Source organism: Dryas octopetala, chromosome 7 (genome assembly GCF_963921425.1).
Source record: "Dryas octopetala chromosome 7, drDryOcto1.1, whole genome shotgun sequence".
In the NCBI taxonomy this organism is placed as follows: Eukaryota; Viridiplantae; Streptophyta; class Magnoliopsida; order Rosales; family Rosaceae; genus Dryas; species Dryas octopetala.
In genome coordinates, this window is record NC_141372.1 from 7185999 (window position 1) to 7210359 (window position 24361).

The 24361-nt window shown below is 35.9% G+C and overlaps 3 protein-coding genes across 8 annotated transcripts; all 3 read left to right on the plus strand.

Moving 5' to 3' along the window:
• Positions 1 to 710: 710 nt before the first annotated feature.
• On the plus strand, positions 711 to 4801 carry LOC147279160 (phospholipase D alpha 1-like). Of its 4 annotated transcripts, none has more exons than XM_086250235.1 (4): positions 711 to 843; positions 2050 to 2103; positions 2222 to 4082; positions 4325 to 4801. In XM_086250235.1, exons 1-4 carry the CDS (start codon positions 754 to 756, stop codon positions 4756 to 4758), a joined length of 2439 nt encoding a protein of 812 aa, XP_086106361.1. In that variant the 5' UTR covers positions 711 to 753; the 3' UTR covers positions 4759 to 4801. The 4 variants fall into 4 exon arrangements, with proteins under 4 accessions (XP_086106361.1, XP_086106362.1, XP_086106363.1 ...); XM_086250236.1 differs by having other exon boundaries at positions 754 to 851; positions 2043 to 2103; XM_086250237.1 differs by lacking the exon at positions 2050 to 2103 and having other exon boundaries at positions 754 to 847; positions 2205 to 4082.
• Positions 4802 to 6545: 1744 nt separating this feature from the next.
• LOC147279161 (uncharacterized) lies at positions 6546 to 11230 on the plus strand. 3 transcript variants are annotated; one of them, XM_086249908.1, is made up of 6 exons: positions 6546 to 6821; positions 7036 to 7164; positions 8674 to 8930; positions 9664 to 9751; positions 10897 to 10963; positions 11061 to 11230. In XM_086249908.1, exons 2-6 carry the CDS (start codon positions 7109 to 7111, stop codon positions 11112 to 11114), a joined length of 522 nt encoding a protein of 173 aa, XP_086106034.1. In that variant the 5' UTR covers positions 6546 to 6821; positions 7036 to 7108; the 3' UTR covers positions 11115 to 11230. The 3 variants fall into 3 exon arrangements, with proteins under 3 accessions (XP_086106034.1, XP_086106035.1, XP_086106036.1); XM_086249909.1 differs by lacking the exon at positions 6546 to 6821 and having other exon boundaries at positions 7032 to 7164; positions 8669 to 8930; XM_086249910.1 differs by lacking the exons at positions 6546 to 6821; positions 7036 to 7164 and adding an exon at positions 7713 to 7880 and having other exon boundaries at positions 8669 to 8930.
• An 8543-nt stretch (positions 11231 to 19773) lies between these two features.
• Positions 19774 to 23564, plus strand: EBF1 (EIN3-binding F box protein 1). The gene is made up of 2 exons (XM_086251496.1): positions 19774 to 19941; positions 20797 to 23564. Exons 1-2 carry the CDS (start codon positions 19917 to 19919, stop codon positions 22716 to 22718), a joined length of 1947 nt encoding a protein of 648 aa, XP_086107622.1. The 5' UTR covers positions 19774 to 19916; the 3' UTR covers positions 22719 to 23564.
• Positions 23565 to 24361: the final 797 nt, after the last annotated feature.

Below are 24361 nucleotides of genomic sequence, written 5' to 3' on the forward strand. Positions count from 1 at the left end.
AGGGATTTGAATTGACCTTAAAATCTTGTATCCTATGAGAGAGTGGCTCATGAAAATTCCTTATTAACGAAATAGAAATCTTGAGTGCTAAGTTCAGAAAAAGAGAAAAGAAAATATTTTCTTTTTCTTTTTCTGGTGATTGGGTAATTTGGGTCAAAAGGATTAAGACTTTAATAGATCCGATATAAGAGAAGTTACATGAACAAATTCTAACAGAAGGGAGAAAATGAGTCATCCCAATTAGCTTTCATTTTGGGCCTATGGTGGGTGATGCCTAATAATATACTAAGTGGGCCCATATTTTTGTTTTAAATTTATATGGTGAATTAACTGGGCTCATATTAAATCATTTAAAAGTTATTCTTAAACAATTGTTACTAAATGATGACTTGGAAGTTGGCACACACAAATACACAATGGGCTCCTTGGAAGCAAAGAAGGAACCGATTCTAGCTTCAATTTTCTGCAGACACATTCCTTCCCTTCATTCACACATGAAACCAATGAGATTCTCTTCCCCTCTCTCTTTCTATATGTATTTGATTCATTCCAAAACCTTTACCACCAAATTTTCTCCATCAAATCTCCTTTGTAAGATACCATTTGTACCTTCCACATAAGCATCAAAATTCAAAGTTGGTGTCATTTTCATGTCTTTTTGCATGATGCTAATATCTTTCTGGTTTTGGTTTGTTGTAGATATACACATCTCTCTTTGTTTGTTACTGTCTGAGAGAGAAAGAAGAGAAGGCAATGCCACGTTTGCTTCATGGGACACTTTTTGCAACGATATTTGAAATTGATAGGCTATATAATGGATGTGGGTTCAACTTGTTGTCGAAGGTATGTACATGACTTTTTGGTTTTCTAACAACTCAAGGTCTGGTCTGCACTCTGGACCAAAATGGTAGAAATTAAAGAGGTAGTAAATATCTAAGCCACACTCAGGAGTCAGGCCCTATTAATTATAGAATGGACCCCACCCAATTGGTGGTACTAAAGCCTGAATGATTAATTACTTTCAAAACATGCTTAGAACAACCATGCAAATTAAGCCAAAGTGATGCAATAATATTATTGATTTGCACCAGTATATCAGTTTTTTTCTTTGTCTCATTTGTAGGCTTATAAACTTGTTGGATTAGATACATCTGCCAAATAATCCTAGACCATAGATTTCATTGCCCATATGGTTGTGAAGAATTTTCACCCCAGCAAAATTTCCATTAGCATAGGATTTATATATATGGAGTATTTATTGGAGAAGCTTATCTCCTTGCACAAAATTATAAAAAATCATTTTCCCCAAGGGGTCACAAAATCCTTGCACAAAATCATTATAAAAAATCATTTTGAACTTTTGTTGCTGTGGTGACACTCATATGGATTCTGACAAATAGTGTGAAGGCTCTGTTTGGTTTGGTATCCTACTCAAATTTTTTTTTCAAAATTAAGATTTGTTTTTTAAATGTGAGTTTTCAAAATCAATTTTAAAAATTTGAAAACTTGTTTGGTATGAAATTTGAAAACAATTTTTGAATTTTTAAAATGATAGCAGATAAGGAAGAAGGGAGCGTAAAAAAAAGAGAGGAGAAAAAACGATATTTTATTGTTTTTCAAAAGAGGCTTGTTTTTGAATTTTTTCTTGAAACTGTTTTTGAAAATGGTCTGCAAAACACATTTTCTTGTTTTTGAAACAAAAAAATGGTTTTTGAATAGGATACCAAACAATTTTGGACTCTCATACTCATAAGTTTTACAAGATTTTGTTGGAAACTTCTTTGGCTAGTTGTTTGACTAAACATAACAATAAGAAAAGAAAAGGTCCATCATCTTTGATCAGTATAGCCATGCAAATTAAGCTGGTGAACTCTAATCGTTGGCACAAATTTTACTGCCATACCATGCAGATGTCTGATTTCAAATTGTTTTCAACTCTCTTTCAATGCTTAAAGTGTCTGTACAATGAATAGTTATTCTCTTATGCTGAAGTGTTTTTGCCCTGGTTGTTTTTTCCCTCTCAATTTTGGCAATGTGGATACACAAAAGTCGCCTAAAAAATGTCTTGATCAAATCAAGAGGCTGGTGCTATGTGGGCCTCAGGTATGTTATTCATTATTTGCTAAATAACAAGCTCATTTGCTTCCAGACTACTCAAGTACTCAACCAATATTTGTGTGCATAATTCATTTCTGACATATATACCATAAACATTTTGCAGATTGTTGGAACCAAACTCTATGCAACAATTGATCTAGACAAGGCCAGGGTCGGGCGAACCAGGATGGTGAATGATCCCCAAAACCCCAAATGGAGGGAAAGCTTTCACATCTACTGTGCCCATTATATCTCACATGTGATATTCACTGTCAAATATGATGATCTCATTGGGGCAACACTTGTTGGAAGAGCTTATGTACCTGTTGAAGATATATTCAAGGGGTATGTGGTGGACAGATGGGTTGAGATATTAGATGAAGATCAGAATCCCATCCATGGTGATTCTAGAATTCATGTTCAGTTGCAATTCTCCAATGTTAAAGATGATACACATTGGTCTCAGGGAATCAGAAGTCCTAAGTATGAGGGTGTTCCTTGGACATTTTTCAATCAAAGACAGGGTTGCAAGGTTACCCTTTACCAAGATTCCCATGTCGCGGAAGAATTTAATCGTCGGACTCACATGGCCACGGGAACAATCTATGAGCCTCGGATGTGTTGGGAGGACATCTTTGATGCAATCACTAATGCTAGACACTTTATTTACGTAACCGGGTGGTCTGTGCACACTGAAATAACCTTGTTGAGGGATCCAAAAAGGAGAAAACCAGGGGACGAGCTTACACTGGGGCAGCTTCTCAAAAAGAAGGCCGATGAGGGTGTTTTAGTTCTTTTGCTTGTTTGGGATGACAGAACTTCTGTTGAGGAACTGAAGAAGGATGGCTTGATGACAACCCATGATCAAGAAACTGAGGAATACTTTCGAAGCACGAAAGTTCATTGCTTTCTATGCCCTCGAAATCCTGATGTTGGAAGAAGCATAGTCCAGGGTTTTGAGACTGCTACAATGTTTACTCACCATCAGAAAACAATTCTAGTTGACAGTGAGATGCCTGGTGGAGAATCACAAAAGAGGAGGATTGTGAGCTTTGTTGGAGGTATTGATCTTTGTGATGGAAGATATGATACTCAAAACCATCCCCTATTTGCAACTCTAGGCACAACCCACAATAAAGATTTCCATCAGCCCAACTTTGCAGGCTCTTCAATCAGGAAAGGCGGTCCAAGGGAGCCCTGGCATGATATTCATTGCAAACTTGAAGGGCCTGTTGCTTGGGATGTCTTGTACAACTTTGAGCAGAGGTGGAAGAAGCAAGTTGGTGAAAAATTCTTAATCTCACTAGGCAAGCTTGAAGCCATCACAATTCACCCGTTAGAAAATACATTCTTAGATGACAAGGAAGTGTGGAATGTTCAGCTGTTCCGATCCATTGATAATGGGGCTGCTTTTGGCTTTCCTGAGAGACCGCGGGAAGCAACAGAAAGGGGCCTTGTTAGTGGGAAGAATAGCATCATAGACAGAAGCATTCAGGACGCATATATCCACGCCATTCGCCGAGCAAAAAAATTCATTTACATAGAGAATCAGTACTTCCTGGGAAGCTCATATGGCTGGAGATCAAAAGACATTAAGGATGAGGATATTAATGCTTTGCATCTTATACCAAAGGAGCTCTCACTGAAGATTGTTAGTAAAATTGAGTCAGAAGAAAGGTTCACTGTCTACATTGTTATCCCAATGTGGCCAGAAGGTATACCTGAGAGTGCTTCTGTTCAGGCTATATTAGATTGGCAAAGAAGAACAATGGAGATGATGTATGCTGATATCTCTGATGCCATTCACAGAAAGGGTTTAACTGCACACCCCAGGGACTATCTGACATTCTTCTGCCTTGGGAACCGGGAAACCAAGAAGGATGGAGAATATAAACCTCCAGAGGCTCCAGAGCCAGATACTGACTATATAAGAGCTCAGCAGGCCCGACGATTCATGATTTACGTGCATTCGAAAATGATGATAGGTAAGTGGTAACTCTAGATTTCCATTAACTCTTAATTAATAACATGAAATGCTAGGTGTTACTAGGTTATGTTTGAATGAGAATATTTTACATGTCAGACAGTTTTTACATGCTATGTTGTGAATCATATTGGAATGTGCAGTCATGATTCATAGCCTGGTAACATAACATGCCAGATATCTAGATCATTACTCATGTTTGAATGCAAATTAATCAAGTCTGCTAACATGTGCCTCTTTCAGTTGATGATGAATACATAATCATTGGATCTGCCAACATAAACCAAAGGTCAATGGATGGGGCAAGGGACTCCGAGATTGCTATGGGAGGATTCCAGCCAAACCATTTAGCTTCCACCAACCCAACTAGCGGTCAGATCGCTGCTTTCAGGGGAACACTATGGTATGAGCACCTTAAAGTGCCTCACAACTCCTTCAGCCATCCAGAATCACTGGAATGCGTCCAACTAGTAAATCAGATTGCTGAAAGGAACTGGGATCTTTACGCAAGTGACACACTTGATAAAGACCTTCCCGGTCACCTTCTTCGTTACCCCGTTGAGGTAACCAACAGTGGAACTCTAACAACACTGCCAGGGTTCGAACATTTCCCTGACACCAAGGCTCGAGTTTTGGGAACCAAATCTGAGTACCTTCCTCCAATCCTCACCACCTAACAGTTGTGTCTACTCAAAGAGTAATATTACATTCCTACTAGTCATTAACAATGTCAGCCACTCTGATGTGTACAGAACATATGCAATTGTCATCAAAATAAAATTTAATGTTTAATTATCAAATATAATCCTGCATTGTTTCTCTTAACAACAGAATCCAAAATGTTCTTCCGTTTCTAATGTGTGTGTGTGTTTAGATAGTTTAGTTTCTAGTTCCTCCTGCCCTCTAATGCAAATTCAAGGCACAACCCATACAAGTGTCCACCTTCACCACTATAGGCCCAGTCATAACTCCACCATCAGCCACCATCCTCCAGCACATGCATCATTTCATTGGCCATTGTCCTCATCACAGTCTCATTGAAAGGTTTCTACCCTTATATTGATATTTAGGTCCCAATTCCTTAGTATGCAATAGGGGGCATGGTGCATGCTTATGACCTCACCAAAAGAAGACCCCATTTGGCCATAAAGTCCAAAGAAGCGCAGCAAAAACTACTGTGCCAATAAGTGATAAGATTTAGGGTCTAATTGTCAAGCCAATGATGATGGCCTTATTGCTTTTTATATACATTAATTCCCCCCAATACCTCGTTCTTTTCAAGCTGCAAAGGTTTGCAGATTGCATATGTTCTGACTTCTGAGCTGTTTTATCTGGTAAATTTATGGTTGCAATGGAATAAGTTGGCCTCTGCATCAATGAATTTCTCAAAATTTTGGAAGAGGTGTTTTGTTTTCACTTAGACGACTTCTTGCACATTAATGGATATCGTTAACACAAAGGACAACAAAGGATGAAAGGCCTCTCTGGAGGGCCAGCAGCACACTGCACACATATTTGGAAGCATTGATTTAGAAAACTTAAAACATAGCCCAAGTGATAAAGTAAAAGATATTTCTACAGTTCTACTCACAGTAATTTACCACTGCAATGCAGTACAGGTAGCACAAAGTCCCCTACAGACCCAACAGACAAAAAGGTTTCACATTTTGGCATTTTGCTATGTTCCACACTTCCACCACAATGCCAACTTGGGTGAAGCACAAATCAATCACCTTCTCAAATGTTTGAAAAAAATTTTATCGGGTTTCAATTTTTCAATTAAAAATATAACACCGCAGGTCCTCATCCATTAGTTTGAATTGATACATCTGAGAGGTTCTTTTCATGTCCTATATATATAGATTAATAGATTAGTCTTAGACTTTTTCTTCCCTTATCCACTTCAAACTTACAGGTCAATATTTCATTATTTTGGTTCATCCAAATCCATTCTTTAGTGGCAAAAAAAAAAAAAAAAAAAATCCGTTCTTTAGGGCATATTTCATATTATATTGCTGGGGTACTAAAAAGTAAATAAATAAAAAAGCAAAACCCAATTATACCTGACACAGAATCCATAATTTGCATCTCCAAAAGGAGATAAACAAACAGCATCTCCACAAGAGACCCACAAATACAATGAACTCAAATAATTGGTTTTTTTTTTTCTTCTTTTGAACCATCAAATAATTGGGTTGGTAACAGACTAACAGAGGAAACAGAACATTCATCAAACCCAATAATATTAAAAGTGATCCACAAATAAAAAACCAACAAAAAAAAATACCCAAAAAAACTAAATGGATGATGAATGATGATAAGATGATTGATGAATTTCACCACCCCACCCCACCACACCACTATGGACCCCCCAACACCAACACAAATCCTAAAATTTCACAGAAGTGGTTGTACTTGTAAGTTGTAACCTACAACAACAAAATGGAAAAACCAAAGCAACCAATAATTAAACTAATCCTCCCTCTTTCCACTTCAGCACTTAACCCTTTGTTTTCTCTCCCTCCTATTAATAAATTAATCATACCTGCAAGGCTGCAATCACAAAGCACATAAAAAAGAAGAGAAAAAAGAAATAATAAAGAAAGAGAGAGAGAGAGAGGAAGCAAAGTGCCTCTTTGGTTGAATCAGAAACCAACCAGAGGGCCAAGGCCAACTGGTTCATGAAGGAGAGAAGAACCTGACCTTACCCAATTTCCAACTCAACCATGCCATCTTTCAGGTCCATTATTATAAAAATAGTAATACTAACCCTTTTGTTTGTTCTTTTTTTGAGGGAAGGTGGTAGTAATCATTTTCCTTTCTCTGATTTTAATTTTTTCTTGGGAACCAAACAGAGCTTGAATCTTGGTGATTGTATTTGAATTTGGCTAAAATTGGATTGGTGTCTATCTGTGAGTGGCCTGTTACCAGCTCTAATTGTATGTATGATGCAGGATCGTGAGGTGTGTCTCTCTCCTTCGTGGATTTAGGGTTTTTGTGGAGAGGTTTGAGGTTGGCCGCGTCTAGATGAAAAGCTGTAGATTCCTTCCGTCTTGGGTCTCTGCCATTTTCACATGCATGGGGTGAGTTTTTTCTTACTCCTCTCTCTCTCTCTCTCTTTTTTTTTTTTTTTTTTAAATGGGCTCTGTTTGTTTCCTGAGAAAATTAAGGAAACTAAAGAAGTAAATTTCAAAACTTGGATTGTTTTTGTGGATTTTCAAAGCAACCAAACGGAGGGTAGCTTATTGTCTGGTTGTTGAGAGAAGCAATGAGAACAAAATAAAGAAGTGATACTTCACATCTGAGAATGATATTTTTTTTTATCTTCTAATTATTGACATTAGAAAATTTAAAAGTGCAAAAGTGCAACATTTCCATTTTTTTTTCTTCTTCTTTTTTCCTTAGCTTTCTGGATGAACAAACAGGGGCTTACGGTTTCCTTCTGTAGCTCAAGCTTGTTCCTTTAACTTTTTTTTTTTTTTTAATCTTTGTACTTGGGTTTGCTTGTTTGTTAAGCGAGCTTGAGAGTCAGTGAACAGGGAAATGTGTTGGTGGCTTTTTTATCTGCCATTCTTTTCTTCAACTCTTAGGCAGTTGGTAATTATATTCGAAGGGTTTTCCCTTTGCATGGAATTCTATAGGAATTATGTATTCTAGGTGTTGTTTGTTGTCCCAGACGGAGAGATGCTTTGGGAAGAAACCTTGCTGTTCATTTTTTGTATTCTCTGGAGCTTGTATTCGAGCTCTTGTGGTTCTAATTATGGAGAAAGTCAAAAGTAAATGCAAGGCACTTTTCAGAGTAAGGGAGAAAATTTTCTTTCTTTTCTTACTTAAAATTTTTCTGGTGAATATCTGATCCATGAAATGGCCATGTGTTGTTCTTATTGTAAGAGGCTTTTTCATAATTGGGCATTTTGGCCTTTGTTGAACTTCGAGCTGGTGGTGTGAGTGTGAGTGGCTAAGTTCTTTTATTTATGTTTGAATTTGATTCCTAGGCTTTGTTTGTTCCCATAGTGAATTTGAAACCAACGGTTACAACCGAAATGAAAACTGAGCGTTTCGTGGTTTAAAAATGCCGAATCTCGATACTTTGCTTATAGAGTGATGGGTCCACATTCATGCATTCAAGTGTATTTTCATTATTTTTTAATGTTCGGTTTCTTATAGGAACTTGCACTCATTAATTGCTACCTGCATTTATATTTTTGCTTATGCAGAATATGACAGCTATCCAAACCTTTTTCTTAGGTTGCATGCTGATAAGCTTACATCATTTTCTTTTGTAAGGTTCTGTCTATTTTACCTGAAAAAAGAAAGCCAGATTTGATTATAGGTGGTGGATATTTCAGTAATTGGAAGATCGTACAATTTTAGTTCATGGGCAAATGTATGCAACTGGTTTTTCACTCTTTTCTTATTTTCTTCCTTTCTGGGATGTGGGGACTGGGGTTCCAAAGGAATTTTTGCATGCAAATATATGTGTGCATTTTATAGTTTGTGATAAAATTCTGGCTCGTAGACTGGGATTCGTGTTGATAGGTGTGGTACTAATCTTTTTTTTGGTTACTTAAACCTAATTTGTAACAGAGCAGAGGCTGTCTTGGATCCTGTACAAAACCCAGACTTATTATTGCGGTGGATGAACCATCAAACGGACTGAGAATTCAAGGTCGATCAGTGAGGAAAAATAGCATATCAGAGGATTTCTGGAGCACTAGCACTTTTGAAATGGACAACAGTGCAGTCCAGTCCCAGAGAAGCATCTCATCAATTAGCACTTCAAACCAGCCCTTTGATGCCCACGGTGCTTCTGGCAGCACAAGCAATACTCCTGAATTTGTAAATCATGGCAAGTTTACTTTTAATCTCTCTCTCTCTCTCTATCTGTTGTGTGGTATGAACATGTCCTATAGTTACTCATTGAAACTGTCATTTGTATTGTGTGTTTCTTTGGCCTTGTCATGCTTGTATTGTTTAATCACCTACTTCCTTCTAGTTTATTTAGTATACTCCATATAAAATTGGTTCAATCAGGATTGGGGCTAGATAGTTCTGACAATCTTGCTTCCAGGAAGTAGTCAGTAAGAGAAAGAGCTACAGTTGGCTTTAGCCTTTATGGTTTCATCTATCTCAAGAGTTTCACCATTGCTTTCAAATATGAAATTTCTCTTAAATACAGATAACATGCAACTGAAAGTAGCTTCTACACTGCTTTTATGAGTTTTTCCTCTATGACTGCTTTCTATGCATGTTTTATTTTTTTTCCACAAAAGAAGGAAATGGTGGATGTATTGTTTTTATGAAAGTTTGACTCACATAACCTTTTTCTTCTATCTTCATCATTGTTATTGATTTTTGTGCTTTTTGTGTGCAAAATCTACATTTGCTGTGGTGTTGATGTTGTCAGTCTATCAATTTGTAATCTCTTAGATCTGCAAAGTGAAGCTCTGACAGCTCTGTAGTCTTTTCTGAAACTTTGTGGCTCAACTTTTGTCCAGAGTTATCATTGTATCATGGATGCCTTTGTTTCCAATTCATTTCTCAAACTAAATCATTCATTATAATAACTTTAATGGATTCAGGTCTCTTACTCTGGAACCAGACAAGACAGCAGTGGGTTGGAAATAGAAGATCTCAACCCCAGTCGCAAGTTCGAGAACCTAGAATAAGGTGAATTTCTTTATTGCCTGTGAATCTATGATACTGGAAGTGTTTAATCATTGTAGGGGCGTTTTATAGAAGCAGCATTCTCCTTTTACCTATTGCTGATATTCGTTAGATCATCCCTCAAGTGGCTAACATGTATGTTTCAAGTATGAATAGGCAATTCCTAGCTTGTAGAAGTATGTGGGGAAATTATGAAAACTAACCAAAATTTGGGCCCATCAAAGACACTTTAGCCATTTTTCTACAGTTTTAAAAGTATAACTGTTGAATATTGCTTAAACCTCTCTCAAGAGGAGAGGAGGGGGGGGGGGGGGGGGGGCGCTACAGGCCAACCATTTTTTCTATGTTAATTCAAAAGCCCAACAAGTTTTAACCCACTCCAGCTCCATCTGTTTCCCATTCCAGTCAACTGAATTTTGTGTGCAACCAACCTTAAAACCTTTGACCCCTACCACTAAGTCCCAACTCTCAACCCTCCATTTCCATTCTCATTTAGGCCCAATATTCCATCCAGGCTTAATTTTTTAGGCAGGCTCGGTCACTGCCCTCGAGTAGTGCTCGAAGAGGGATTCAAGCACTACTTGAGGGGAGCTCGAGCACTACTCGATGACTATATTTTTGTGACTCAGAACAAAGGGCTAAAAGTCTTTAATGAAAGCAAAAAAGGGTTAAAACTTAAGGCCTCCTTTGGAAGTCTGGAGAGGACTGGACAACACAAAATAGTGAAAATAAGTGTGAGGCAGTTTTTCTGGAGGAGGAAGAAGAGGTAGAGATGGCCAAATGTTTGGGCAAGTGTCAAAAAGAGCTCATGTTGTCCCCTTCAAACACATGGGTTGCACTGATGAATTGCTTTGGCCATCTCTACCCTCTTCTTCCTCCACCTGAAAAGCTGCTCACAATGGGATTTTTTTCTTTTTTGTGCTGTGCAGTCATGTCTAGCCTAACAGTCTTTAATGAAAGCAAAAAGGGATAGTTTTTAAAATTTCCAAAGTGCCCTGATTGATATTAACTTTCTCTTGCACCTTGGATTGCATTACACACAATGTTGCTACCTGAGCAAGTTTTTGTCCCTTGCAATTGAATTAGCATTTTCTTAGTTAGGCATCCATAGAGTATTATACTAATGATCCAATTATTGTGTTTTGTAGTTGGAATGCAACTTATGATAGCCTACTTGGTACCAACAAGCGTTTTCCGCAGCCAATCCCTCTTTCTGTAAGTTGACTTTGGCTCCATATTGACATTGTATCTTCTGTTGGTATTGCTTCTGCAAGCTCTCTTTGACTGACTTTTGCTTAAACTTAAATGACAGGAAATGATTGATTTTCTTGTTGATGTATGGGAGCAAGAGGGCTTATATGATTGACCAAGCAAAACCTTAATAACTTCGTTCTATTCTCTTTGCTTTTTCTCCCTGCTTTGTAATTTACGCAAGTCTCTGATACTGATGCTTGCTATATATGAATTGCTAGGTTAGATACTTGCTAAGGTATTGTTTGTCCCTCTCTTCACCTCCTTTTAAGTTTTAAGCCCCTGCTTGGCTGCTTGATTGTTTAGATGAAAGAGTTGTTTTTTTTTTTTTTTTCTTTGCAAAGTGATACAAAACACACTTGGCTAAAGAAACATAACCAACTTATAGAAAATAAAAATCCCAAAACGTAAGTAGCCTGATACAATTATTAAACAATTATCGGACCATAAAAGCTTAAACTTAGGGAATGGACACCTTTCCTCAAGTTCAGTCTTATCATGCACATTATGAGTCAAGTAGATGCAAGCAAAGAGAAACATGTAGGTGCACTTTGGGAATGGACACCCTTCCTCAAGTTTAGTCGTATCATGCACATGAAGAATCAAGTAGATGCAAGCAAAGGGAAACATGCAGGTGCGCCTGTGCCTTTTAAACCAACACCAAAAAATGAGACCCTTAATCATTCATGTACATTTGGGCTAGTTGGGTTTTGGGTTCAATGAATAATGAGTCTTTTTGAATTTGGCTATTCTATTTTTTGGATTGAAACTTAATTTTTTGTTTATACATTAATTGGATCTAACACAATATATAAAGTGTATATAAATTTTGAGGGTTGTAGACATTTGAGGGCCCGAAGCTGTCGCCTCATTGGACTATGTTCAAATCCAGCCCTGTCTAAAAGTTTAAACTATTTAAATATGGATCTATAATGTATATCAAACTCATGAAATTGAACTCAAAGCAAACTATGATGAGCTCTCATGCATCTATTAAAACCCAGCAGAAATCTGAATGTTTGTGCAAAACCAAGGCATGAAGACATTGGCAAACTGAGTTGATATTGTTTCTCTGTAAAACCAATATATAGTTCTTCTCTTCCTTTTAGCCTAAATATATATATATATATATATAGAGGAGTGCTCTAAAACTAATTGGTTAGCAAGTTAATACAAAGCTAATCATGCTTTTGAGACCACCACATAACTAATTTCATAATCCGAACCGTCAATTATTTAGGTCATACTTCAAAGATCATTATTATAAAAAATAAACTAAATTGGAAATCATTTAGTCATCTAATTGAGATCAAATAAATAAACAATCAGTGTTTTCGATAAAAGTATATAAATAGTTGTTATAATCAAAGGACTAAATGATTTCCGATTTTAGAGATTTTTTACAAGGATGATCTTTGAAGTAGGGCCTAAAAAATAGATGGTTCGGATTTTAAATTTACATTGTGCGGTGGGCCCAACAGGATGATTAGTTTTGTATTAACTTACTAACCAGTTAGTTTTAGAACATTCTTGTGTATGTATGTATATATATATATATATATAGTTCACCTTATCCACAAAACACATTAGTGCTTTCTTGGTGGCATCATATGATGTCAAGAACTTTGAAGCCTATGGATCACTTTGCCAAACACAGTGTTAGTGTAGAACCAAAGTACGAGCCATTGAGCCGTAAGTGGACCTAAAGTCAAAGAAATTTCAGGAGTGGACTAATGTGATTCACATTCATATGATCACCAAATCTAGATACAATGTCATGCATGTTCCGTGTTTCACGTTTAATTCCATTTGAAAGAAAAATAATAATAATAATCATTTGTGAACTTACTTTTTCTTCTTATCAAGTCCTTGCCCCTTCCTATGCTTCCAAGTTCCAAATAATGGTAATAAAAAAATAAAAGAAAAAACTAACCCTCTCTTTCACTCATAATTCATATTGAGCGTTGATAATTCAACACGATGTTTTGTCCCACCCCTTCCAACATTGAAAGTGGATGTGGGCCAGCTTCATTTGAACTTTTTAATCTGAGATGGACCAGCCCAATAATACATATTCCACTTATATGATTTGACCCACATAATAAACATATATATAAACCATCAGATAACAAAAATGTTATTTTTTCGTGATATTTTGTGTTATGCTAAAAAAAAAATTGAAAGAATAAGTTCTTAAATTACCCCTTTTATTGGGCTTAAACATGTCTTATGTATATGACATTTTAAGCCATTAAATTTCCCTAAATGTGTATTCTTCTTTTATTTTGGTCATTCCCTAAATATGTCAATCGTCAATATGTTGAATAGTAAAATGTAAGGACCAAATTAAACTAGAGAACTGCAGACTGCAGAGGATTAATTAGAGGAATTCAAACTATGCCCTGATTAAGTTTAGTCCTTAATTACCCTGCAGCTTAAATAATTGATGTTTGGCTGGAAAACATATTCCACAGAATCTTGGAGAAGGATGGTCCTCATTGTGAAAATCCAAATCCATAGCTGATGGAAAACATATTCTCATTGAGATATATAGCCACTGAGCCAGAGAGGTTGCATGCTTAGCTTTAGCTGGCTGATGATCTGCACCTTAATAATTAAATTAAATTATATATTTATGGCAACCATCATGATTCATGGTGCCTCTGCTTTGGTTCTTCTGTGGAACTAATTATTATACTTCAAGTTGCTAGATTTAGTGGTTGATTATATACTCAATTGGGCTTAAAAGTAGTAATTATTTAGCTTAGAAGGCAATTAATTTAATGAGCAGAGATTACTTAGATTCAAAGAATGAAAGATGTGCACAAAAGCCATGGCCTAGCTGCATTGGAATATAGTCAAATATAGCAGGAACACATGCATTTCCAAATTGATTGAGTTGGATTATACAGTATAAAATTGAGAGAGAGAGAGTTCCTAGATAACATCTCCAAGTAAAGCAGAGATGATCATTATTAAATTGCTCTTGTGGGTATCATGGGACTGCATACATTACTTCAAGTGGATATATATGTGGTGGTGTTAATGGACTCCATATATTAATCTCAAGTGGATGTTTGTTAAGGAGACATTACAAGATGAGGGTATAGATTATCAATAATACTAAGGAGATGGACACTAATTATTATTCTAACTTTTTAGATTTTAATTGACATGCTAAAATTTCATTTGGACTCACTTTATACCTTCTTTATTTATAACTAATAAACTATTGTTATGTTATGTTATGTGTTTCAACAATTAGTAATGAAAAATTGAAATAATGGAAGAATAGTTATTCCTTTAGTATTAGTCTTAAACTAATCATGTATAGAGTAGCACTGATACATAATGTAAAAGTGATACATCACACATATCACATGATGGTTGAGATATAATAAAGAGAGTCATGGTCAATTGTGCTTCTCTAAAACATATTTTTTTTCATTATTTTAAAACAGGAAAGAAATTAAGAACTGTGAAACAGCAAATCGGTCAAAAGAGAATCATCCTATAAAGAAAAGTAGCAGAAGAAGAATCAATGAACCTTGAGATGATAATTCCGTACACTGGCTCTGCCTTGTACATTGTACATTGTACATGGCAGGCAGTCTATGATATATATTATACAAATACAGGTGTCTATGTTTGAGTTCAAAAATCATGGAAAAATGTACCAAAAAAATATGTATTATGGAGAAGAGTATTTTATGATTGTATGGTTCTTAGTTTTAAATTATTAATTGTTTTAAGGTAATTAGTGGCACCGGCCCACTTGCTATTGCATAGCGTAATTATCGTTACTATTTCTCACTCTTCTATGTTACGTTTGGATCTGGATCCAAGGAGACGGCTAGGTTTATATTAGTCATGATACCATATAGTGTAATGTTCTCTTCTCAAATATTTAATATATTATATTTTTCGTATTAGTTGAAGTTGGGCCAAATGAGTTGAATTAAATGAAAATTGTAAAAGATAGTAATTAAGTTGGTGTTAGGAAGAGATGGAACTTGGAGAATATAGATGTTATAATCACAAAATGTCAATCTGAACCATTAATAAGATATATACAAAATTAAGATGAAAGGCCTAAGACCCTTATAAACAATTATACAAAATTATAATTTTTTAATGTAAAACAACACATTTTGCATTCTCACATATAAGACATCTTACATATATGGGTAATTCTATTGAGACCTTCCCAATTGACTATATTTAGCTGACCAGCCTGATCATGTAAGGTGTTAGTTGATGTATGGTCAGCTTTTAGGGCCACCATTAAAAACTGATCATATATCATCTAACACCTCACATAATCAGCTAAATATAATCAGGTGAGAAAGTTCTAAAAATATTATTTTACACATATGGACTAGTGCCTGGGTACAAAGCAAGCAATTAGGTATCCGTAACTCTTCAATATGCATGTGTAGTGCTGTCATATAGCTAGTAGACCTCTATCGTAATCAATGAGGTAGCAGGTTTTTTCTTCTTCTTTTTCTTTGAAGTGCATGCACTGTGAAGGTATGGAAACTTTGAACCATTAAAATAAAATGGATTTACCATTAGGTTAGGTTGGCCCCTAATTAAGGACACATTGCATCGGTGAATTATAGGGCATGGATGGTTCCATATACAGCTGGAGCTCCCATATATATTACTCAATAGAACAATAGCTCAACTTGATGTTGAACTGAATTAGCTAGTTAATTATACCCAATTTGGGACTCTGGAGGCTTATAATTAAGCAAAAAGTGTTGCAAAAATAGATGATGTATCATATATATTCCAAATACAATGCATATATGCATATGAGTTGGAAATACATATTAGGAAATCAGCAAGGTGGTCCAGATATTTAATGGCCAACCACGAATTAAGAGTCTCAGACTAATTAGAGAGGATGAATAAGCTAATCTCCTGTTGAGTATGAGTTTAACTGAATTTCCTTAATTTATGCTAAGACTCGTACACATGGGTACATGGGTATGTGATTCCCACTTCTATTAGAGATAGTATAATACATGGTCTCTTAAGTTTGGGATAGAATTTGTACTATCAAATGATTCTTAAGGTCAATTTGGTACTGCCCTTTTTAACCTCCAATTTAGAAAAAATAAAAAAATAAAAAAAATCCAAACACCTAAGTCCTAACCGATCAAAACTTCATTTTAAAATCGATTTTTTTTAACCTAACTTCAATCTCAAACTGGACCTTATTCATATTGTATAATTTGTATTAGAGTAGTTCACTACACTTTTCATCTTAATTTAACTTTATTAAATTTTTCAAACGTGGCTAGCAAGCCTAGCATAGAACCAATATATTAACCCTTTCCACTATCATAAATGATCCAAACAACTTTTTTTGGGAATATTCCGGAAAATAACAAAACAGGTTTCATGATTCTCTCATTGGATGATGAATCTGATGGTCAATTATTGTTGATTTTTTCTTTTTGAGAAAAAACATTAGTTTTATCTCGGATTTTTTTTTTTTTTTTAAAACAGTTAAGTTCACAAATAAGGCTGATAATCCAGCCCACTTATTACCAAAAAAAAAAAAAATCCAAGTCCGGTCCATTTTAATGAAATATGCGCAACACGGAATCCACCGAGCGTTCGGTGAACAGTATCGAGCGCTCGACAACTATCACTGTGCAATAATAACTATATGAAACTGCATAAAAATGATACTTGTTGATATTTCTTATGTCTTTTCTTATTTAACATATCAAAAATTAATAAAACCAACATAAAATATACAATTCAAGCTTATGATGTCATATTTACCTGTATTATAACCTAAAAATGACTGTTACTAGTGGTAATTTGTCCATTTTTTTTTTAAATCCATTGAGCACTCAGCACAAAAAATATGGAATGAATTAAAACATGGACTTATTTGTTACAAAGTAGACCTATTTAACATTACAATATTTTAGATATTGGGTTTAGTTATCATTGAGAGTCCAAAAATTAACTTTAGAATCATTATTTGTTTGATTTATTTATGTATTCTCCTTTTCTTTTTCGATTCCTTTATCTCTCATCTCTTTTCCCTCTCTTTATTTACCTAAAAAGCCAAAAAAAAAAACACACTCAAAGAGGTGGGAACTTGTAGTTAAAATCCGAGTTCGAATCTTTCCATAATAAATGAAGGTTAGTGTGTTAAGTCAAGGTCAATCCTTAGAATTATAGCGACTTGTTTGAAAACTGAAAATTGGGCCTAACAAAGAAATAATGTATTTTAATGAGAAAATAAAGTGAGGGGTAGAAGTAAAAGACAAAGAAATTGTCCTAAAAAATAGCTAAAGTAAATGTAATTCAATGGATTTGATATGATTTAACAAAATGAAACTACAAGTTTACAACAAGTCATTTTCAGACCAATTTGCAATAGAGACATGAGATTTAAGTTCATTGTTCCCTCGTTATGATGCAAAGAACACAGAGTTGGTTGACTTTAGATGACATATATGGAATATTCCTTTTATGTGTTTGGACATTATTTAATTTGAAGTCTCTTATATCATAAATTCAAGGGTGGTTGTATTTACTTTTTCTTTAAGTAATCGAAAAAGGTAATGTAAGGTTTATATTAAATTCAAGCACAGTTAAAACAAGTTAACAACCCAAAATCTTCTTGTTTTATTTGAGACAATAAATATTTAAACTTGGGACCTCGAATATAAAGGTGAATACTCGTAATTTTTTTAAGGGAGATTTAGAGTTCAGTTCATTTTATGAGTTTTTCTTAGACTAAGACCAGTAGTGATTTAGGATTTTTAATTAAGTCATTTTATTTTTCTTTTTTAACGACTTTATGTTATGTTTTAACTTCAAACATGCAGCCTCTACAAAATCCACTCTACACTCTAGGAAGGGAAATACCCTTCAAATCGGGGAAGAACTTTATTATGAATTAAACATATTTTCTTATAAATTAAAAGGACTTTATTATGAATTAAAATGATTTTCTTATAAATTATTAGGTTTTAAAAAGATTGTCTTATAAATTTTAAAACACTCTCGCTCTTTATTCAAAAACTATTTTTTTAAAGGACTTAAGTTTAATTATCTTTTTTATTTTATTTTTTATAAATGTTTGTATTAGATAAAGTAGAAGTGGTAGATTCTAAATTTGAATTAATCTAGTGGTATGTTAAAAAAAAAATATATCAATTAGCCATCACATTTCTACAAGACTAGCCTTTATCCTTAATTTCCTACCATTTTCTATACGACTATGATAACTATTTCAGTTTTCTCTTTCATTTTGAAGAAAAATAGAACTGTTAATAAAGTAGATCATAATTCAAATATAATGTAATATTTTTTCATTATTAACAACTGGCGTCTATGAAATTTGAACTTAAGACTTTCGCTCAACAAAATTGAGATCGGTTGCCATCACTAGAGCAAATGTTCATTGACGAATATAATGTAATTAATCGCATAAAGATTGTAATTTCAATTTTATAATCCAATTATGACCTTAATCTAAGATAACCCATTAACTTAAAAGAGATAAATTTAGGGTTTTTGGGTTACAAGGGTGAATATTCGGTGTGGGGAGCACCGCAATAAACAACAATAAGCATATGCTCCAGCTAATAGGTAAGTGCCACGTCTCTAATTATATATTTTATAAAAATATGTCAGATCGATTCGATTCAGTCTGACGTAATTCGAAGTTTTAAAATCAGCGATTGAACCAATTTAGGATGGTTTGATTGATTTAAGTGTCAAAACTTACAAAAAAAAAAAACTAGACCAAATTAGACCAATCAGCTAGTTTGCCTGACTTAGCTTATTTTCAAGTACAAGTGCCCACCCCTAGACAGAATTAAGACAAAAGATTAATGATCCAAGAACAAATAGATTCATATTTAAATATATAAAGCCATATCCAGTTCATGCATTTTCGATTCAGGTTTAAATATAAAGTCATATACAGTCCGATATGTTTCATATTCATATTTAAATATAAAGGTCATATTTAGTCCAATGCGTTTTCGATTCAAATTTAAATAGAAAGTTATATCCAGTTTGACGTGTTTTTTATTCAAATTTAAATATATAGCCATATATAGTTTGATGTATTTTCGATCCAGATTTAAATATATAGTCTGATGCATTTCCAATTTAAATATAAAGTTATATCTAGTTCGATACATTTTCAATTCAAATTTAAATACAAAATCATATCTAGTCCGATACGTTTTTGATTCAAATTTAAATATAAAATTACATAGTTTGATTTGGTGACATATCTAAGGCAAAAGATTACAACAACATCCTAAGAAAGACTTTGTTTCCTAGAAAGAATCTAAAGAGTGATTTTATATTAAACCAAGAATTAAAATACATACCATAAAACGGGGGATATATCTCCATCAAACCAAACAGGCCTAAAGCTAACCCCGCGTCCAAACAAGTCCACTTCAAAGAAAAGGCTAATAGCCTAATACCAAAACCAAACGAAAAAAAGGAAAGCAACTTGCGGTTTCTGGTTTTAATTAGGTGCTGGGTGAAGAGAATATGGCAAGAAAACCACATTCATAGCCTAAATACATTGCATGTGGGTTATCCTTGCGTGTATGTGCATATACCGAAACCACATCCCCACTCACAATAAAATCTCCCAGTAAACCAATACCTACCCTTCATTTCTCTTCTCTCCCTCACCCTTTGTTTCTCCTTCTCTGTCTTTTTTTTTTTGCCCTTTCTGATAGGGTTTTCATGTTCTTCTAGCTCTCCAATATCTCATGCATCCGTGCCTCCAAGCTATATTGATCATTGTCTTAGTCTTAATCTTTTCTGGGTCTCTCTTTTTTGCTCTCTTTCGAGGGTTCCTTTGTGGAAAGCTTTGCGGTTTCAACCTCCCGGGGTTTTTTGAGCTGCACCCATGTCAAAGCTCTTCGGTTTCTCTGGTAAGCTTCGAGCTTTTTCACGTTTACGTGTTGAGTTTCATGTTTTTTGGCTTAATATAGTTCTGGGTCTGTTGAAATTTGTGATTAAAGGCTGTTTAGCTGATATAATTGTAGATCAGACACGAAAGTTTTGAAATTGAGATGGTCTTGTTTGTTGATTAGTTAGATCTTCTTGTTTTTGTGAACACATGAATTAGAGTTTTGTTGTAAATTTTGTAGTTTTGTTAATACTTTTAGGTGCTTAGCTAAAATAGCTTCAGATGAGAAACCTTGGAATCAGATGAGCCTTGTGGTTCATGTATTTGTTTTTAGGGGTTAGTTTTTTTGATTTCCTTTCTTGGTTGAAATTAATTGCTTTATTAGATTGGGTGAGGATAAATTAAGGGTTCATGGATCTGGTTTAAGATTTTGTTATATATTGTGCTCTGTTGTCAATAGATTGAGCCACTGACATGTACAATTAATATTAATTTAGATCTTGATTTTTTTTTTTTAAATCAGAGATCTTAGGTCTTGATTGAAAATCTAATTTGAATTTGATTTTTTTAGTGGTCTGTTGTATTTCAATTGAATATTTAGGATCATTTTGTAGTGGGTTTTTTGATCTTCGTGATTGGAAAATCCAACAATAATCATAAGGAACTCTTCTCACAATATATATTGGATTGGATCGTCATTAGTTTATTGAAACACCTTATATAGGGATTTGTATTTATGTTATTTTTCAAAAAGTATAGTTAAATGATGCTACTTTCATTCACCTGCCTTGGTAACATAGTATGAGTGATAGTTTTTTTAATTTACCTTGAAATTAGGATATGGCTTATTGATTAATATTGTGTTCTTGGTTACCAGGTAATGATGATTTTTGCCCTGGGGGGTCTATATATACAAACCCCAAAGAAGCAGGCCTCTTTTTGTCCCTTGGTCATCAAGTGGATGTCTATTTTCCTCCTCGCAAGAGGTCTCGCGTCAGTGCTCCATTTGTTTTCAGTGAAGGGGATTTTGAGCAGAAGAAGCAGGTGTCTATTGATGTTCTACCAGATGAATGCCTCTTTGAGATCTTTAAACGGTTACCTGGAGGCGAGGAAAGAAGTGCCTGTGCTTGTGTTTCCAAGCGCTGGCTTATGCTTTTAAGCAATATCCATAGGGATGAATTCTCAAGCAACAAAATCCACCTATCTTTGAAGCCTGAGGATGAGTTCACTGGTAAGGCTGAAGAGCAGGAGACCGTGAGTTGTGGATATCTTTCCAGGAGCTTGGAAGGGAAGAAGGTAACAGATGTTAGACTTGCTGCCATTGCTGTTGGAACTGCTAGTCGAGGAGGATTGGGCAAACTTATGATCCGAGGAAGCAATCCTGGTCGTGGGGTGACAAACCTTGGCCTTAGGGCAATTTCCTATGGCTGTCCTTCACTGAAGGTTCTTTCTCTTTGGAATGTGCCTACTTTTGGGGATGAAGGATTGTGTGAGATTGCTAGTCGGTGTCGTCTGTTGGAGAAGCTTGATCTCTGCCAATGCCCTGCAATATCTGATAAGGGTTTGATTGCAATTGCAAAGAACTGTCCTAATTTGTCCGATGTAACACTTGAGTCCTGTTCTAAAATTGGTAATGAAGGTCTTCAAGCTCTCGGGCGGTACTGCCCCAATCTTAAATCCATTTCAATCAAAAATTGCCCTCTTGTTGGGGATCATGGAATTGCTGGTTTGTTATCTTCCACCTCTTATGTCCTGGCAAAGGTTAAGCTGCAGGCGTTGACCATCACTGATATGTCTCTTGCCGTTATTGGACACTATTGCAAGGCTGTTACCGATATTGTTCTTACCAGCCTCCCCAATGTGACTGAGAGGGGCTTCTGGGTCATGGGAAATGGTCATGGGCTGCAGAAGTTGAAGTCCCTCACTGTTACATCCTGTCAAGGTGTAACAGATACGGGGCTTGAAGCAGTAGGAAAAGGTTGCCCAAATTTGAAACAGTTATGCCTTCGCAAATGTCTATTCATATCTGACAGTGGGTTGATGTCTTTTTGCAAAGCAGCAGGATCGCTGGAGAGCCTTCATTTGGAGGAGTGCCACAGGATCACCCAATATGGGTTTTTTGGTGCTTTTTCTAATAGTGGTGCCAAATTGAAGGCTCTAGCTTTTGTTTACTGCCTGGGACTTAAAGACCTAAACTTAGGGTTGCCTTTGGTGTCTCCATGCCAATCTCTTCGATCATTGTCTATTCGTAACTGCCCTGGATTTGGGAGTGCTAGCCTGGCTGCGTTGGGTAGACTTTGCCCTCAACTGCAGCATGTGGACTTCAGTGGGCTTGAGGGAATAACGGATGCTGGGGTTCTCCCACTGCTTGAGAGCTGTGAGGCTGGCCTGGTAAAGGTTAATCTTAGTGGTTGTGTGAATCTGACAGACAAGGTGGTCTCAGCCATGGCTGAGCTGCATGGTTGGACTCTGGAAGTGGTAAATCTTGAAGGTTGTAAGATGATCAGTGATGCAGGGTTGGTAGCAATTGCAGAGAACTGCCCATTGCTTAGTGATCTTGACATTTCAAGGTGTGCAATCACTGATTTTGGAATTGCGTCCCTGGCCTGTGCGGCCCAGTTTAATCTGCAGATCCTCTCCATGTCAGGGTGCTCTTTAGTATCAGACAAGAGCTTTCCTGCCTTGATAAAAATGGGTCAGACCCTTGTGGGTTTGAATCTTCAGCACTGCAAGGCAATCAGCACCAGCATTGTTGACCGGCTTGTCGAGCAGCTATGGCGTTGTGATATCCTTTCCTAGGCTGGGAAGAAACTGTTAATTGCCCATTCTGGAATCAAAATCGCCAACCAAATGGATGGGGGTTGTGCTAGTCAGGAAGTTCAGAATTTTAGTCAGCTTTTGTGAGTAGTTGCAGCTCGTGTAGTTTTTGGGTCCATCAGCTATGGGTCTTTAGTCATCGTGTGTCCCAGTTCCCTTTTCCAGGGAGAATGGCCTTTTGCTCCTTTTTTTTTGCAGGTTTCCAATCCTTGGAGTTCTGTTACTGGCGTATTGCCTCTTCATAAGGAGTCGTCGAGGAGTTGTCGCTTCATGGCCATATATCCCTGAGAATACTGCTACCGGGTTCTTGATTTAGGCTGTCTTTACAGTTTCCAGTAGTCCTGGTTTTATATTGCTAGGTGTAGGAACCACTGTTTTTGCTTGGTCATGTTTAATACTGCTGCCAAGCTTTTTTGGGATTCCTATACCTAGTTCTAAGTCTTGTCCAATGTTGGTTTTACCGAGTCGGTCACGTTTTTTTAACTTGTATTCTGTACGTGATGGTTGGGTCTTTGTTTTCCTCAGAGGGTGGATTAGAGTTCCTAAGTCATTTATTTGTCCAGAGTCATGTATCTAGTTGCTTTTGGCAGTTCAAAGTTTTTGATGCCCTTTATTTGGGGGCTTTGGCTGTGGCAGCTATGAGTCTGCCATGACAATCCTTTCCTTTTCGGAGGGATTGTTTTTTTTACCAAGCCCCTGTTTTTCAGGCTTCATTTGTTCATGAACTGGTACTCTGCAACTTCTTAGTTATGTTCTGAACTCAGTTTCTGCCCTCTGTGTTGTAAGGTTAAGATAATAAATAAAATTCAGTCGTGGTTCATGTCAGAATGTGATTTTTAAATTTCCTGTTGGTAGCATTCTTTTTTAATAGTATGTGTAGCTCTAAAGATGTGATCATGTGAAGTAAATCGCCAAACTGATTGCCCAGCAAAAATAATGAGTTCCACGTGTTCTCATGAGGGATTAGTAAGCAATTCTTGATAATGCTTCCTTATATTTCTTAAAATATATATATATATATATATATATTTTTGTATGGCCCATGACCATGTTAATGACCTAATGGTATCCTTCTCAGAAGTTGCCTTGAAATGCACTTTGAAAAAGATTGTATGTCTATAATGGTTGCCCCAATAATTGTTGTCTCTATGAGTGCAGGCGTGCAGCTGTCTTGTTCACACAAACAAAGCTCATTCATGAAAAGTGGAGCCTTCCTATATTAGTGTGACGACTGACAACCATTAGGAGTTTGGGCCAGCTGCCAAATGCTTGAGAAGCAGATTTCTAACCTTGAATTAATGGAAGTCCTTAAAATTGCTTTGGTAAATTTGGAATACAATGCATTTAATTTTTTGTCAGCTATTATTGCTGCTTAGAATTTGAAATTTTAACTCTATAAAGAAAACAGCCACAGGAAGTTGCATGAATATAATGAGTGTATCATTTCTTCTGGTTCAATTGTACATGTACATCCGAATACATAATTGGTTAATCTGTCATGCTTAGCTTGAGCTCTTGTTGGGTTATAAGCTTTGAGAGTTTCTGCTGACTTGTGCTACTACACGAATTATGTTTGTGTTGCTGCAAGCTATTTGGAAAGATCTTCCTTCTGTGGCTGTGCTGCA